Source organism: Anas platyrhynchos, chromosome 4 (assembly GCF_047663525.1).
Source record: "Anas platyrhynchos isolate ZD024472 breed Pekin duck chromosome 4, IASCAAS_PekinDuck_T2T, whole genome shotgun sequence".
Classification (NCBI taxonomy): domain Eukaryota; kingdom Metazoa; phylum Chordata; class Aves; order Anseriformes; family Anatidae; genus Anas; species Anas platyrhynchos.
In genome coordinates, this window is record NC_092590.1 from 39,351,221 (window position 1) to 39,369,984 (window position 18,764).

At 37.3% G+C, this 18,764-nt stretch overlaps 2 protein-coding genes across 2 annotated transcripts in view; one reads left to right on the forward strand and one right to left on the reverse strand.

Annotated features, from left to right (window-relative positions):
- The window catches only part of INPP4B (inositol polyphosphate-4-phosphatase type II B), a 359,615-nt gene that overhangs the window by 335,344 nt on the left and 5,507 nt on the right, over positions 1–18,764 (forward strand). The window contains exon 30 of the transcript XR_011808668.1: positions 14,229–14,340. The gene's annotated coding sequence lies outside the window, so the exon portion shown is untranslated. The remainder of the gene's footprint in view (positions 1–14,228; positions 14,341–18,764) is intronic.
- Positions 13,516–18,764, reverse strand: part of IL15 (interleukin 15) — a 43,043-nt gene continuing 37,794 nt past the window's right edge. Inside the window, exon 7 of the mRNA XM_005030958.5 lies at positions 13,516–14,322. Coding sequence (XP_005031015.2) covers positions 14,251–14,322 — 72 coding nt within the window. The 3' untranslated portion in view covers positions 13,516–14,250. The remainder of the gene's footprint in view (positions 14,323–18,764) is intronic.

Below are 18,764 nucleotides of genomic sequence, written 5' to 3' on the forward strand. Positions count from 1 at the left end.
TGTAGATAAAAGTTGAGTTCCTTTAAAGAACGGCTTGAAGTAGGGCTTGTGCCATTCAACTTGAGAGCGTCTGGGAGTGAAACTCCAGTCGGAGTTTTCATATCCTCAGGGTATCATGGTTTTTACTTTTATGAAATGTAAAGGAAAAGATGATTTGTAAAGCTTTAGATCAGGTTTCTGAAGGGCAGTTCTGGTAGAGTATCTGTCTTGCTGAGATCTATATGGTTGTTATCCTGATTCTATTATTAATTAAGCTCTGAAAAATGCACTTATCTATTTAAAGCTAATACTGTGACACAGAATTTCGAGAAAAATGGGATATTTCAGTAGATAAAACACAGCAGGATTCTGAAACTCACAGGAAGGAATAATTCCGAGAAGAGAGGATGAAGAAGAAAGTGTAAGAATTTCAAGATCTGCACTAAGATGGTAAAAATTAATGTTATTCTGGAGCATAACACGCTTCCCTTTTAACCTTTGTTTCTGAAGAACCCCTTCAACTCTCATGACACTACTGTTTTTCCACAAGGCAACTTAAACTTTCAACATTAAATGACTTTTCTATAAAATATGATAGAAGTACTGCTTAGTCAACAGTGTTGTGTTCAACACGCTGTCAGACAGCATCGCATCTATGTGTAAAAGAGCAATGAAGAGAAACTGGTGTTTTTCAAGAAATGTTCCTTGCTTCCCATAACTATCATATTTGAGATTTTTTTTTTTTTTTTTTTTTTTTTTTTAGAAGACAGCTTCAGAAGAACAGTTGACTTAAAAATAAAATCAGAGCATAAACTTGTGACCCTCATCTCTGTTTAAACTCGTCAGAGGTTCTCACTGGCTGGAAGAGATACTTTGCTAGTAGCAACAATTCAGTTGAATCAAGAAGAAAAAAATAATCCATACTCAAAAAAGTATTGTTCATAGGAAAATATTAAGCAGTGAAATAACAAACAAGCAAAAAAAAAAAAAAGTTAATTTAGATTGACGTTGTCTTTCAAGAAGGCAGAATTAAGTGTTTTAGACAACATGCTGGGCTAGTTCCCTAGAGGATGTAAATAAACATAACTATTTCCTATTTGAGTTAAAATCAATAATTGTGTTTTATTTTTTAAAGGCAGTTTAAAGAGACAGGGCTTCAGATTCTCGGAAGCATGAAAGATCAGGGAAAAAGGATAGAATGTCCATAGCTGGATAGATCTTCTACTCTCTTTAACATGGAGTTGCAAAGGATAAAACTTGCATAAACTTCAGATCACCTTGATTGTTCTAAGGCCTCTGGTTTCTTAGAGGTTTTTTTCACTGTCATTCATTCGGGGACCCCAAAAATATATTATTTATGGAATATCATCACTCTTCTACTTGAAAGGTAGCACAGAATCACTTTAGTCATAACTAAAAGCAAGAATTATATTTATAGTGTTATTTTATGACCTGTAACAATCTTCTGTACAACATCAGACTTCTGTGAAACAGGGTATGTTTTCCTATGTCTGAACAAGGAAGAGACAAAGGATTTGCTGTGAGTTTGAGAACCTTAACCTTAAACGCACTGTGATCCTCAAGACAGAGCATAAAGAACAGCAGTATCTGGGAGCAAATGGAGAGTCCTCTACAGCAGGTGTTCTGCTTTCCCCTTAGCCAGAGAGACTAGGCATTCCAATGAATATTTTAGGAGTAAGAACATTTGGATGAGTACTAGCCATATGCCTGAAGACAGGTTTCCTACTGGTGAGTGGTGGGAAAGTAAAGGACTGATTTGCTGAAAACTTTCTTGCTCTTCTCTGTTATGGAGAAGAGGAAATAGAGGATTAATGCAGTTTAGAACTTACTTTTTCAGACTGCAGATATCTTCATATGCAGTTGCAGCTAGGTGAGTACTGTTACCACACCAGTTCAGGGATGATGGGAGCTATTTCAGCAGCTCCTTCCTGCTCATATATTGATGGATTATATGTAATTTTTTTTACAGGGCATCAGTAAGAGTCAGATTTTTTCTAGAAGCAGAGGTAATCCTTCTTAAAAAATCAAAGTATTAATATATATTAACTGTGAGTTAGATTCATATACATGCAATGCAAAAATTATAGCTTTATAAATATCAATAGGAAGAATTCAAGGAATTTGTGATTATGTCTACGAGGACTGTACTTAGAAGGTGTACAATAAAACATAAATAACAAACAAAAAACATAAATAACATAATTAGGACTTTTATTTAGTTGAGGAACAGCTGAAATTAGGCTATGCTTTGAGTTGTCCCTGGCAGCAAGTGAATCTTTTAGTCTGTTTTGAAAAGCAAAAATTCTTCTATTTAAGTTTGAGCAACTAAAGCATCTCATAATTTTGTAGTACATGAAAGCTAGTGGAAGCTTCACTGAGCTAGTTTGGAACAGATCCACTAATTTCAGTGAGTCTCAAAGCAGATTCTGTCACATTAAGGATTTGAACAACCAGAATTTGTTTTGAATGGAGTTAGATGACGAAATACTAAAAGGCAATCTTGATTTCATTTAATATGGTCCTGACATATGTGTGTTTTCGGATTTTCAATTAAAGCATTTCAATTTCAGTTGCGTAATGTGATTTCATGCACTGAAAAACTGTAAACAAGTTGAAGAAAACGCATAAAAACTTTTTTTTCAATACATTTTTCTGGTAAAACAATACCAGATCTTAAAATTTCAAATGTTAGCCTAAAAATACCCAGACTGAGACTCGTGAGGCTTCATTGTTGCTTAATTTGTAACAAAAATGCTAGAAGAAACCAAAGGATCTAAATTTCTTTGTCTATGTCTCTATGACCTATTTGCTGTTCCTGTTCCCAATAATTGCAGTAGCTTCTGCTCTGAATCATGTTCTTGGCACAGAAGAAAAAGGAAATAACAGCCGTCTAGGAAGCAGGCTCTTCTGGGATCTTAAGTGTCTGGGGGACAGGCCAAAGCCAACTTTTGAACATTTTCCTTCTGCCATAGCTGCGTTCTTTAGGTTCTCTCTGCAAGAAAGTTGGAGGTGACTTAAATCACCTCCTGCTCGTACTCTTCAGCTCTACTTTTGCGCTTGCTTGCTTGACCAATGATCTGGTTTTTAATCTTGTTCTATTCTTACTGTTATAAAATGGCAAAATGCTTGAGAAGGCACTCACAGAAGTCTTCCAACTTTATTCCAAGGACTCTTTCTCCCCTAAAATATTTTGCTTCTTCCCACATCAGACAAGGCATAGGATAAAAGAGCAATGATCTATTCTTCGAAGTCAGAAAGAATTTCTGACCAATTTGCCTCTAATATGAGCATTCTTATTTTCACTAGATCTATCCCTCACGACTATTTTAGAAACAACACAAATGGAAAGTTTTCTTCTTTCACTTGTTTCACTAAATGCATATTACAACAGGTAAAGATAGGGATATTAGTAACTATTACCCTTAAATGATGACCAAGCTGTGTGTAGGCAACCAAAGCAGGTTCATTTAGCTTCCAGTTAAGGGAAGAGAATCTTAATCAGTAGACTCGGGGTGATTGGCATTTGACTTGGACCATCTGAGGTAAGGCAACATCTGCAGAAAGTTACAATAGAAAGTAATGAAATAAGTAGGTAATTATGTTTTTGAAGTCTGATATTTATTACTTTCTTTAAGTTTCTACAGTAACTGAATTGACATGATTGCTATGTAACTCGAGAAATGAGAAGAATAATGGAGTGGGAGGATAAGAAAACCCACAGAAGACTCCTCAGAGAGTAGGTTTGTAATGAAGTCATTATCTAAGTTGAGGAACTGACTGAGAAACTGAGGGATATCAGTGATTCATGTTTGTACTACATTTAAGGGAATATCAGCAGGTCCAGTGATGAGGTGTGAAAAGTAACAGAAATCACTTGAGCATTAAACTTATTCATGCTGGGCCCACTAATGTCAGTGGTAAAATTCCCACTGATCATAAAATTCCACTTATGCTCAACTGCTCACATCATTGTTTCCTTTTTGTGGAAAACAGTGAGATAGGAAAGAGTCAACAAAAAGGTTTAATAGGAGTGACTGTGATTTCGAAGAAGTCTAATTAGATTGTAATCTGACTGCAGTGCAGCTGCACTGTTTTCTGTTTCCCTTTACGCAAAGGACATTGATTAATGTCCCTGTGCAAAACATTCCTGACCCTTTTCTATCTGCATCTCAAATAATAATACTGAGAGGAAATAGAGAGAACTTTTTACAGACATAAGTGGGTTGATGGGACTAGCAGTATTCCTTTGACTGATTTTGTCTTCCTTTAAGACAGGAATGTGTGAAATAGGTTATTAGTTTCTTCATGGTCTTCTAAATGCAAAAAGCATGAAGTGTAACTGGTGGTGTTAGACAAGTTATTTTAAGCACAGCTTCCAGGTATTCACCATTGAATGGAAGGCAGAATGTGCAGTTAACTGTTCTGTATGAGAAACAGCATTTTCCTAATAGGTGTTGGCTGCAGCTTGACATTAAGGCCTTGTTGAGTTACCAAAAGTTCCTTCCTTTGCATTAGTAATTTGAAGTATTTCTTCTTCCATTAAAATAATTCAGGTGAGAGATGTGGGTATCCTGTATTAATATATTTAGTAAAAAAAATTTAGTACTTAATATCAGTTACTCACCAAACTTTAAATTACTGAGACTGATCTCTTCAGGGCAGTCACTGTCTACTGTGTTGTTTTTGTATAATGCATAACATAACGTGCCTCTGCTTTTGTTTGCCTTCCCAAGGCTATCTCAATACAAAGTAAGTAACATCATTATGATTCTGTCATACTTCTTTCTTCTTGTAAAAGGTTTTGTCACAATTCACAGAATGACTCAGAATTATCACTGCCTTATCCATAATATGAGAGTTGACAGCCACAAGTAGCACGGTTCTTTTTTCTGAAATGTAATCCCCTGATAAAAGTCAAATTTAAGACCTTTGAAAGGCCATTTACTATTTATAGTTGTTGTGGCTCTGTGGCAGGTAGTACAGTCTTGAAGTAGAAGAGAGTAATGTCTAACATTTATATCACTTAGGTGAGTAAGAGGAGTTGTGGGCATTAACAGACCGGGTAATGAACCGTGAGTTCTACTGATAGGAAAGTTTAGAAGGTTACTTTGGAAGTCTGGACACGGATATGTTTGAAATAAGACTGCTAAAAAAAAAAAAAAAATCGTGAATTCTAGTTCATGAACATACTTCCATAATTATAGCAGTAAGAGCAGCAATAATAGCAATACATAATATGTAATAGTTATTTAATAAGTACGTTTCCCTATTTAATTTTCCTTCTTGGTACTACGGTGAGGAGGTTCATAGGAAACTAAGATGAAATCAAGACTCAGACCATGATTTGTAGACATTCATATTTTGACTTCCAAGTTTTAAGATTTGACTGCAAACCACATTCCCACTGCTTGCTCTTGTGCACATAATCTGGAATATCTTCTTTAAATCAATCTCATGAAAGCATAAAGCATATAGCATTTTAAATATTCAAAATACTGTAGAGGCATTAATGTTAATTTTGTCTCTCTCATTCCCGCACAAAAGAATGATGTTTTAATCCTCACTGTCTTCCCCCCACCCCCCCCCAGCTCCTTCCTTCAGTGAAATATAATTTGTGCTGAACTTTGATAATTTGTAGAGCTTCCCAAACTAGATGTCAGATTAACTCTTGCTTCACATATGAGATCTTTCTATGACTGTCCTGAAACTGTGCTTGGACAGTCTTGAGAATGGTATGTCAGAGCTGAGCTGGAAGTGCTGGAGGCAGGAGGGCAAGATTTACAGGTGAACCACGAAACAAGGGCTGTGAGAACTAGGAACAAAAGTGTGAAACCTATTCACTCTCCTGAAAGCAACTTCTCTGTTAACAGGTAACTCTGTTACTTGTTGCGGTAATCTTGACCCTAATGAAATGATAAACCTAAAGAAATCTGAAGTTACCCCAATGGGAATTTGATGGTTTCTCCACACCCAAGGAGGTGCTTTAGCAACCACTCACAGAGTATTTTCAAAATGCTAGGAAAGAAGTTTGATGCTGTTGAGTGTTCAGGAGTGAGAGAGGAAATCAGCCAAGCTTGGAAAGACCCTCCAGTGCAATACAAACACATCCTTTCTGAAGCGAATGATATAGCTCCATCTTTCAGTAACTAGAGAAAAACAAAGTGCAGTGATAACTCTGCAGGAAAGGGAGTTGGTAGTTACGTTGAGACTGTGCTTCTGCTGTCATGTAGACTTGTTTCTCAGGTCACAGCCTTTGAAACTTCTGCCATTTATGTGTTAGCTTCATCTCTTGCTCTGGCTTGGGGTAAATCAGTTGATTCCCTAGGTAGTAAAACTTAGGAACAGGGCAAAAACTTACTCTAAAGTTAGATTCAGCCTGAGCTCTTTGCAGCTGTGAGTTCAGGCTCAGACACAAACTCAACTATCAAAGGGAATAGCCAGGATAGAGAATTAAGGGTAGAGAGCACCGATGGCTATCAAAGCATTAAGTGAATAACACAGCTGGACTTCAAGCCTTAAGAATCTGCATTTGCCAAGGACATTTATCATGAGCACTAAGGATTGTCTGCTTGTATGATTGTTAACGGTTTTTGATGTTCCTTATTTATTCCTGATGAAGCAAGTATGACATCTGTCGGTGTCTGTCTTAGGTGAATTCTTTGTGATAACACACTCGCTCTAATAATAGCAACACTTGTATGCATGTTTGCCTTCAAGGTCTGAAACGTGATACAGCTGCTAGCAAATTTCCATGCTCTACTGCTTTTAAACAGTCAGCCTCTTCCAAGATAAAAGGAGGACAGTTAACAGTATTTCAGGATGAAAACAGCATCTTGTATATAGGTACAGCTAGCCCAAGCAAGGATATATCATCATTTGTCTACAATGTCAGCCTGTTGGGTGCTGCAAACTGCCTGTTTAGCTTGTGCCTAAGGTGGCTGAGATGGACTGCTACAGTCTGAACAATCCATCATCACTCCACCTGCTGCTGCTTAGAGAAGATCAGCTTATGAGAGAATGAGGAAGGGAACAGCGGCCCTTGTATGTAGCCTCAGCCCAAAGCAGATATTTTTCCTACCTTCACATCTGCCTCAGGCTTGCCAGGAAAGGGACAGAAAGCTTCATTCTCTGGGAGCCCCAATATCATTTGAGTTCTGCTTTTGATCCTGCCCTACCTTTAACCCATATGATCAAGAGTCTTATCTTTGCCCTTCTTTTGTTGGGGAAGCTGCTGGGAGGGAAAGGGAAGGAAAAATAGTTTACCTGAGGGGGGAATGGGATGTGGATGTGAAGCTAAGAAAATGCTTTTGGAGGTGGAGAAGAGGGGAGAGAGATGTGTCCAGGGGGTGTTGGGAGGTAGGTATCTTAAAGGGAGACTAGGTGGAGTAGAGGGACAAGAACATGCCAGAAGAGGGGCAGGCTTAACAAAAGGAAAGGGAAAGATCCTTGTCACTTTCTGCAGCTTTCAAAGTGTCCCTCAGGCCCAAGACCCCTGCCTCTATTTGTACTTACAGACTTTCCCTGTACCTGATTGCTTGTTCCCAGTCCTACTTAGTTAAATCTGAGTACTCTCCTAATTCTCGTCCTACTTCTGCCAGCCTTTTCTGTCCCCCAATTGCCAATACTGTCCCTTCCACCCATGAAAAATATAATCATTTTTCTGCCTTGGGACAGCATCATTCAATTTTGCTTTTGTAGCTGTGTAGCTTTGAGTCTTCTCAGCTATAAGGTCGTCCGATAGCTTAATGGGGAATCATCATGTTGTTAATGTGCAAGATACTCAAACTACTCTACAAACATCTTTCCCGCTGTAGAAACATTCTAACATGAAAAAAGATGGGTTACAAAATGACTTCATGATAGAAAATAAGTATAATTGTAGTGAAAGTAACTTGTAGACTTTTCTTTAATGCTGAAGTGATAAATAGGGATCTTGAGAGAATACTTCAGTGCCGCACAGAAGTGTCCATTCCATCAGCATTCTTTAAATTAGAAAATTCAGGCAAACAGAGTGTTAGTGAAGGGTAAGGGTTATTTTTGTTTGCTCAGTGAGTGTTTGCTGAACAATAAATATTTCTTTATTGGAGTGTGATTGGAAAGTAATCTTATGATCAAATATACTCTAGTATTTTCAAGTACAGCTTGTTCAGAGTACTTGCAAAAAGGGATCAGTCTCTGTGTGATCCCAAACTAAACTCTTTCCAGTGCCAGGCTAGAGGGACACATGGCAAGGTGAAATATTCCATTATCAGATAAAAAATATCGAGTCTTGGTTGATTACATTCCAGTAATGAACCATCTTGGAACTATAGATCAGTCTGTTGCTGATTCCTGTGCTGTGTTTTAATGCACAGTGAGCTATTTTCCCTGTACTCCTCAGTTTTGCTTAATTGCCTGTACTGTTGTTAAGTACCAAAGAGAGTCAAGGGGTTTTGACTGAACCTGGAAAGACTACACTGAGCAATTAAATACAGAATTTCCAATCTATCCTTACATTTAAAATGTTGCAGTCTTCTATCAAAACATTAATCCAGGTGTGACCATTAAAAGCAGAAAATCTGTATATTGGTTTTTAGATAAGCATCAAGCAGATGTGCAATCTACTTGAAATGCATAGGATACAACATGCACATATTAGCTCTCTTTAAAATCATTCCTTAAGACTGAGAACATGGATTGTACATAAACATATACTTTTGGGTCTGCAGTCATACTAATGTTGGCATAGTTAGTAGGCCATGGTGAAAGAACACACTGAGTCAGAATTCTACTTCCACATAGGAAGTAAGGCATATTTTACACAAAATGTAACTATTTGCTTTCCTGTCCTGCATGAAGGGAATTATTTCTTGGGAAATACCACAGAACAAAATCAGGATACTGTCCACTGACAGCTCTGATTATTTTGTAGCCACAGCTAAAGAAAACTTAATTTATGCTATTCTGTTTAATCACTGTTAAAATACAGAGGAGAAGATGCAGAGACCTACAGGAGAAATGTCTAGCCTTGCATTTACTCCATGTGAGCAGAGAAAAAGCATTAGTCAAAGTAGCCACCTTTCTGCTATGGTCAGGACACAGAGAATAATTTGTATTTAGGATTGTCTGGCTTGGTGTGAGGCATTGCCACTGCACAGGCAAATGAACTGCACGCTAATTTAAGCAGTGCCACAGGCCAGTGCTTGCACAGCATGTGCCTTACCTTTTCCTTTCACAGATGTGGCATGAACACAGCAGTACACAGTAGCACCATTTTCTGTTTAAACCCTGAAATGAAGAATCTCTTCCTTTCTTTTGATGGTGTTCATGTCACCAGAGTGCTATGCTGCTGGCCACTTTGCCATACCCCAAGATGTTAATTTTGGGCTGGGTGAAGCACAACCCTGCTGACACATAAAGCATAGGAAAATAACAAACTCTGATTATATCCCCAAAATATCTTTTTTAGAGGGCAATCATGTGGTAAATTATCATAAAATGATTTGGATTGGAAGTGACCTTAAAGACCATCTGTTTCCAACCCCCTGCCACGGGCAGGGACACCTCCCACCAGAGCAGGTTGCCCAAAGCCCCATCCAGCCTGGCCTTGAACACTTCCAGAGATGGGGCATCCACAGCTTCTCTGGGCAACCTGTGCCAGTGCTTCACCACCCTCTGAGTGCAGAATTTCCTCCTAATATCTAATCAAAATCTACCCTCTTTTAGTTTAATGTCATTACCCCTTGTCCTATTGCTACAGTCCCTAATATATAATATCTCCCCTTCTTTCCTGAAGGCCCCCTTTAAGTACTGGAATAAGTAGGGCCACTACAAGGTCTCCCAGCAGCCTTCACTAGACTAAACAACACCAACTCCCTCAGCTTGTCTTCATAGAAGTGCTCCAGCCTTCTGATCAACTTTGTGGCCCTACTTCAATTTTACGTATCCGTTTTGTGTATTTACAGTAATTAATGATTCCAGAATGAGGAGCAGAGTTAGAGATGGGGAAGTGTTTTTGCTTTGTTAACTGCTGTTTTTCTGTTTCGTCTCTTTGCAGGAAGAGAAGCTTAACAAATTCATATTTAGCTCAGGCTTAGTATATGAAATTATCCTAAGCACATGAATTGTGAGCACTTTTATCTTCATCCTGTAATCTGGTAAAAATTTAGGTCTTCTCTGACATGTTGTTAAACTTTCCCTTATGATACAACCATTGACATAATGTAGGTGGACTGTTTGGTAGTCATACAGTTTTCTCTAATTTGCTGCCCACCCATGAGAGAGAAGCAAGTAGGGAGATCTTTCAAACTTAAAGTGCCCTAAGTTCAAAGGTGTATTTGTGGTGGATCATTTTTGAAAAGACACTGAGCATACTGGACAAAAGTAATGCACCTTCCAATTATTTTGTCATGTCTTACAGTAGATGCAAAATTAAACATCTGTCTCTTTGATAAGCACTAGCATTGATTTTCAGTTGTAAGTAATTTTTCATATAATATTCTGTTTGATGTAAAATGGACCTTTATACCTGACTGCTAAGTCACTGCACTTTATTTTTGCCTCGGCTATGTTAGTGTAAATGCATACCAATAACACTCTAATGCAGGGTTTAACCCTTTTGTACAAGAGAGAGGATTCAGTTCTCGGAGTATTCAGTGAAGAATTCTTGTTATAAAATATGATATTCCAGAAAATTATTAGTCACTGTTTATTATCAAGCATTATCTGCCTAATATTGCCCCCGTTTTATATATAGTGAACACAGATTCCTAGCGTTTTAATATTTTTTTCCAAAACTTTTCAATCCTCAGGAATATTTTCAATACCAATACAGTGATAATTTTAACACAAATTCTCTGTTTGGTTTCTGTGGTCATCACTGAAGTATTTGATTGTGGAATGTTTCAGAGTCTCAATGTGTGGGAACTTACTTATTTCCTTAATTGTCCACTTGGAAGAATCTGTTTCCATACTCAAGTATGGTGTATGACCCAACAGGCAAAGAGGATATTTTAAGGACTAAAGATTGTTGTTGGATTTTGTTGTTGTTAAGTTTGTGCTCTTGAAGTCTAGCTAAATTTAGATAGCAGCTTTTAAAGCTTAGAAAACAATAAGTTGCAGGACTATCCCATTTGACCTCTCTTTTTATATATATAAGTTTCATGGAGATTTTTGCCAGTGCTCATCCATTTCCTGTTTTCTGACAAAGAGTACGCCTCCAAATCAACCTGCAATTTATGAACTGGATATACTGCAAGCTCACTAAAAGCAATAGTTTTGAAAGATGGCTTTTTTATTGCTTGTTTCTTTAGTCCATCATGTTCCTGGATCAGGAACCCAGGCATGCTTTCTTGTTTATTTTTGTAAGTGCTACTTTTTTTTTTTCCTGTCTTTCTTTTCTTTCCTCTTCTTCCTTCTCTTTTCTTTCTTCTTCCTTCTTTTTCTTTCTCTTTTTGCTTTCTTTTCTTCTTTCTTTTCTTCTTTTGTCTTTTTCTACCTCCTTTCTCTTCTTTCTGATACACAGAGCTAGACTGTGATCCTATTTACTGCTATGATTAATTTGGCCTATCCCTTCAATATCCTTTAAATTATTTGGGAAATCCTCCGGCATGTGAATGGTCAGTATGTATTTTACTTATATATACATATATATATTTATTTATTTATTTATATGTAAACATATAAGTAACTGTTAATAATTGTTCCTCTAAATATAAAACTCTTATGTGCAACTTCTTTAGCCTCAACTACTGTTGAGAGCTAGAACAGACTAATCTTTCAGAATAAGGTGTGGGGTTTTTTGTTTTGCTTGTTTGAGAGTGGATGTTCACAGTCATAATTCATTTCTGTTTTCTTCTGTGGTAGAGTGATGGCTTTGTAGGGAGGAAAGTTCTGCACAAATTTGTTGATTAACCCTGGTTCACTGGCTGTGGTAAGAAACCCTTTTTGGGACTACATATATGTAGAAGTGGGGGCACAGGAGAATCCATTCTTTGTTTGTTAACCTTAGCAGTAAGTAGACCTAGAGTTTACAAATTACTTCTGGCCAAGTATTTTTGGTTGTCGTTTAGGTGCATGCTTTGTCTCTGTGGTACTGCAGTATTGCTTAATTAGTATTTTACCCTTGCTTACTTAGTTGAAAAGTTCAGTTTGTCCCAGCTAATCTTTAATCCACAGCAACTCCCCAATGTATTTAGTGTGCTGAATATATTGAGTAGTACATGTTGAGGCTGGAATAATAAATTAAAAGGTTATGTGTGTTCAGTGAAATATGATTAGGGATCTCTGTAATTTGCAATCCTCTGAACTTGGATACGTGCCGGCAGCAGTTCTATACTGAAAGCCTGTAGTACACATGTGCTGGGTCAGCCTTGGCTAAAGATGGAGGCTCTGAGGCTCTGAACTCCTACCCAGCTGCTTCCTCACTTCCCCATCTCAGCAGGACAGGGGGAGAGAATAGGATGAGAATGCTTGTGAATCAAGATAAAGACAGTCAGATTGCTTACTTATTACTGTAGAGGGCAAAGGAGACTCAAATTGGAGAAAACTAAATTTATTGCTAATGATAATAGATTTTGGAAGTTAGAAACAAAGACAAACTTTTAAAAAACACCCTTCCTCCCCCTTTTCTCATTCACAACTTAATTTCTTCACTTGAGGTCCCTTATACCCGCCCCTGAGCAGTACTGAGGAGGCGGTATTGGTGAGTCACTTCTCTCTTCTGATCCTTCCCTCTCATACTTTTCCCCTGCTCAGGCATGGGTTCTCACCGTGGGCTGCAGTCTTTCAGGAAGAACCTGCTCCAGCATGGCCTCCTCATGGGCCACAGTTCCTTCAGAGAGTATCCACCTGCTCCACTGCAGCATCTTCAATGAGCTGTAGGGGATATCTGCTCAAGTGACATAAAGCTCCTTCTCTTCAACACCATAAAGCACCTTCTTTTTTGACCTTGGTGTTCCCTCTGCTGTTTCTTACTCTCTTTGTTCCCACCTCCTCTCTCTGACATTTGTTTATCCTTTCTTAAACATGTTTTCACAGAGGCAACTGCACACCTAACTGATGGGCTCAGCCTGTGGTGGGTTTGTTGCAGAAAAGAAAAGAAAATCTCTATGATGTGCTTGAAAATTAGAACCATAATAAATAATGCTACATGTTAACTAACCTAAGAGTCTGGAATGACTGCGATGACAAAAAGGCTAGTTTAGGTGGAGATATTTTAGGTAATGACTGCCAGAATGTTGTAGGATTTCTTCCTAGAAATGAAATTGCTAACAATTGGGGTTCTTACAGTGAAGTTATAGAAATTCTGGCCTAAGATTTACAATAATGTTCCCTGTTAGAATATATTCTGAGGAAGTTTTCATTATTTTAGGTGGGCTAGAAATGAGGTAAAAAGCTCCCTCAGTTCTAAAATCACTTGCATATGTTTTTGACTCAACTCTCTGACTTTAGGCAAAAGAAGGTTTCAGTTCTTCATCAAGGAAAAAAAATAAGCAATCTCAAACATAAAGTTGGTTTTATTTGTAAAGAATGAGTTTGTACATTTGTTTGTAAAATTATTGCTAATGGTACATATCAGATAGTGTTTAAGCAATCTTGAAAAGAAAGTTATGTAGAAAGACTGCCCTGTATTTGAAAGTCTAGTTTTATGTTACAGAGAATGTGTTCTGTAAAATTCTTAGTCACTTTAGACAGAGCCGAGATTTATGATGTTGAACTGACTTTGCTGGGTTAACTAACAGAGAGCTATTTCAGACTAACTTTAAGTTGGTGGTATTTTTTTACATAGTGACGCTTGAAAATTCTAGTGATTCTTTTTGGAATGCAGGGGGAAAATAAATAAATAAATAAATTTCCCTGAAGTACTGAGAAAGCATGAGAATGTAATCTATGTATGTACTAGTATCCCCACACAGTATTATCCTGGGACGTAAGAAAAATTCAAACTACTTCATTACACATTTTTTGACATTCATTTGTCCAAAGAATAGTTTTCACAAGATAACAGTAGTATAAAAATAAAGCTGTAACTTAAGTTGTTTAAAAGACTATCTAAAGAGGTAATAAATGTCTCTGTTAGAAACTGTTTTCAAGTAAAAAATAATTTGTCTTGCAACTCTGCTTACAACGAGGAAACAGCAAACAAGGATCTCTGGCATGAATAGATTTCTGAGCTCTCTTGGATATGTTTATGTCGCAGCAACAGTTGTGAGTGAATATTTTTTGAAGTAAACATCTTTTCCTTGCAGAAATGTTGTCCAGCTGTACTGTTCAAATTCTAGCATATGAATCAGAGTCCCAAATGTTGTGCAAAAACTGGTCTGGAAGACTTTCTGGCAGCATCTGAGGAGTTAAAAATAGGTGAGCATTATTTTGCCTTTTTGGAGGATAAGATATTTTCATAAGGCTTTTTTTTTTTTTTTTTTTGCTCTTCCAAATAATTGTAAGATCTGTTTCATGTAACTGTATTTATAATTGATCTTACTCTGTAGTTTATTAACAGAAAATTTTGATGCAGAGTTAGGGTTGTCTGGAGGTATAATCATACCCTTCTGGAATGGCTGGTGCAGCAAAACTCAAACTCTGATGACCAAAAATATGCAGAGAACTTCAAGTACTACAGCTTCCACAAGACAAATATTTACACTGAAGTTGTCTCAGTTGTAGCTGCTGTGAATGTTGGAAAACTTAACTAGAGCAGTTTAGCAGAGAAAGAATGACACAGTCTAGAAGAACTACACTGTGTTGGAATAGAGTGAACTTTTTCTTACATGGAGATGCACATGATAAGAACAAAGGAATGGACACTTAAATTGAAAGATTTAATATTTCTCTCCAATGCTGTTTCAGCTGCAGAACCTAGGGTAGACTTGCTGTTGAAAGCAGTTAGGTTGGAGATGAGTGTAGTCTGGGTGTTTAATGAGAGCAAAATGGAGTGTAACACCCTTAAGTAGAAGAGGGCTGTAAAATAAAGCACATACAGAGTGGTTTTTTTTTTTTCCATGAAGCAAGAAAACCTTTGACTGTGGGGCAAGGGTACAGCCATATCTTCTTCTATATTTCTTATAAACAAAGGTATTGGTGGCATGGGTTGCTGTTAAAGCAGTGTCTGAGTGTTTATGCTTCTTAATTCTTACTCCCTACTTCTGAGAAGCTTGAGATTTGCTAATCTCTGCATTCATGGACATGATATTCTGTCAAGGAAATAGCTCTGTGTTACTCTTTTATTTCTAAATTTCTTAGGGTTTTGTCAATTGTGGTGGTTATAAAGTACCTTTAGTAGTTACTGATCAGTTACCAAGATAATTTGCTGTTGAAATGCTGTTCGTATGTAGGCAGGAAGAAAAGAGGCTCTTGTTTTAACATATGGTACACCTTGTTACAGTGGAATGGACATTTCAGTCATGATTTGCAGGCTTGGAAGGATGTAGCTAACAGTTTAATGAGAGGAGTCACAGATATTTGTGTCAAAGTCCCAAATCTTGTCAGCTTTAATATTCAGTGATGCAATAACTTACAGGACCAGGACCAGGGTGATGGTGGTGGGAGGGATGTGGTACATTCTATACCTTCACCCTTTCCTTGTTACTCCTTATAGCATATCCTTGCTATCATTTTTCTGTCCCTTTATATCACTTGAGCTTAAAAATAAATATTCCTTGCTTTCTAGCAATAGCAGTAAATTCATTCAGTTATGTGGCCACCCCCAAGTAAGCTGTGCTGTGCCAGTTCGTCTTAGGGCCAGGGAATAATTACTTACCCTTTATTTTTATTTGTGAAGTAATAGAGATCTTTGATAAGTCATCAGAGCAGGACTTTGGAAATTACTTTTTCATTTACCATGTTCTATGGTAGCCTGACAGCTGTCATCACCATCCTACTCAACTGCTAAGGAGCTACTAGAAGCTCCACTTCCCAGAGTCAGAAATTATGACTTCCAAATAACTGTTTCAGGAGCCCTTGGCTGTTTGTGATTGTCCTTTTTCCTGCATTAATGAGGACAAGGCATTGTTTTAATAGCTTGGTCTTACTGTCAGTCTCTCAACCACAGTGGTACTGTTACAGGTACTCTGCTGGAAAAGCTTGTGTTCCACCCACTGAAATAATTAATGCTTGCTTTGTGTAAGTTTATCTGCTTGGGATCACTTCACCAATGCTGAAACAAAACATTGACTGTCCAGAATTATCACTGCTTTCAGGAGATCCCAGAAGACTGAAGATTGTGGGGGAGTGGAGGGGAAGATGGGACACAACATTAAAATGACCAAAAAAAAAAAAACCACAAACCACCACCCAACTACAAAAAAAAAAAAAAAAAAACCTATAACAAAACAAAAAAACTTATGTCTTTAAGGCAACACTTAGTTAACACCACTTCTTTATATGTCATAGCTGGATAACTTAAAACTTCAAAGCAACTTAGGAAATGCTATGAATTCTAAGTTTCCCAAGGTAGATCTTCATAATTTATTAGTGATATAAAATACTAGAGACTGAGGTTCTAAAAAGGAATTATGTCAGTGATAAAAATACAGTACATCCAAGGGATTTTGGATAAGTTACTTTATCCAAATGCCTCATACCTACAGCTAAGAAGATTGTCAAATTTGAGAGAGGAACACTGTCTGAAGACATCTGTTAGAAATGTAAGAAGTCGAATAATACATGTAAACAGCAAACTTGTAACGGAAAAAAGTTGCAGAAATTATCCATAATGATGTAATTATCTTTGAATTAATTGCAGCAAGTTTGCCAAAGAAAACACAGATGAATCATTTGAATCATTTGCTATCTTGTGAGTTTAAAGGATTCTTCCAAAATGTGATGTAAAAAGTCACAATTAAGGTTAAAGAGGAGAAGAAATTCCTGGCTGTCATAACTGATGATGATGAACATCTGCTGTTCAGTACTGTGGCCTTAGAGGACTGGGGAGTTCCATGTATTACTAACTGGATAAATATTAGTGACTTTAATGCTTGGAGATTGACCAAAAGAATGATTTGATTTGTCTGTATACTGACCAAAAATAGTAGGTTCTATTAATTATGAGAAATATTGGGGATTTTTTTGGGCTGGAGAGAAAACTTGTTGCGAAAATGATGATGCAAAATATGGCAAACTAGCAGGACTAATATGTCCTGTCTTACTCCAAGAATACAGATGTCAAGTGAACTGAAGGAAGTATATGGATCTTAGCAGAGCTAGGAAAGGCAACTTTTAAATAGAATAGCTTCTCAGTTTTACCTATGGCACAGATAGCAAACTGCTATGATAAAATATTGTATTGTTGTCATATTGTTCCTATATATTTGCTCCATATTATTCCTGTGAGAAATGCAACAAAACATTGATAGCCATCCTGTTGTGGTGTTGCCCACATTAAAATGAGAAAGGATGGGAAGCAGAAAAGATTCGGAAGAATGAGAGGGTACTTAGTGTGGGTTGACAGTAGAATCACAATATTTGTGATGCAGGTGTCTAGACAAATGAACTGACTAACTATTGTACACACAATCTAGGTTCTCAGAGTGTGTAGCTATTTGATAATCTAGTGCTATGTGGTGTAGGAGAGACAGTTTGTAGCATACCTCTTTACAAGTGAGTTTACCTGGAGTCCATAACCTACCAGACAATAATTTTATGTTTAAATGTCTTTTATCTTGCTAATAAAGTAGATAATACTTCCAGAAACATTCACTGATGCTGTTGTGTCATAGGAGGTTTATGTTTTGTTCCACTGTAGCCACTTGAATCTGCTATGATCTGCTGCACCTTCATGTCTATAATTCCTACTTAGAGTCACTAGTACTGAACAATGGAATAGCTCCTTAGTACTTAAAAATGTAACTATCAGCTGACATGTTGCTATAGCTACATAAAATGACTGTTAGTACATATAGTGAATATAGTATTTGCATTCCTTTTTAAGTGTTACCACTGCACATTGTGCTGACACACTGTGTCTCCGAGCTTTTGCTCGTGGACTTTGAATGGATCCTGAAGTATGTTTCTAGCTGTTCTTTTTCTCACATAGCTATATGAACTAAGATGGATAATCTGAAATTGCTGCTGAGCCCCACACCAGCTACTTCACCATGAGCAAAGAATCCCCCTTTCAGAGTTATATTTGCCCCAGAACAGAAAATCTCCCAATAAAAGAGGTAGCTGCATTTCAAAATTTGCCTTTTTCCACTACCATTCACGATTCTGGCTTTCACAAAGTTCTCATTTCTATATTGAACTATCGTCAGTGAACACTTCTATTAACCCCTTAAAAGGGGATTTGAATGAAGACATACCATCACTCAAGTCTCGTGAGTTAGCTGTTTTTGCCGGGACAAACCAGTCCCTCAGCTGCAGACTTGCAGTACTCTACTACCCTTCTCTTTCATAGAATCATAGATTGGTTTGGATTGGAAGGGACCTTAAAAATCATCTAATTCCAGCCCCCCCTTCCATGGTCAGGGACACTTCCCACTAGACCAGGTTGCTCAAAGTTTTTGACTTTGAAGCCATAGTTAAAAGCAACTAACTGGGTTTAACTGAAAACCGTAATAGGAATAAAAATATTATAAGAGAGCCAACAGACCTGCAGGAAAAATGGGCCTCAGCTTGTTTTTTGACAGTAGTTCACTGAAGGAACACTAATAGGAAAATAAAACAAAACAAAACAAAAAAAGGGCAAAAAACTGTCAGGATAAACAACAAAAACAAGAGATGAGCTAAGATCTTCTGGGGAATGCAGATCGTAAAATTATAAATTTCAGCTAACAGAAATAACTATA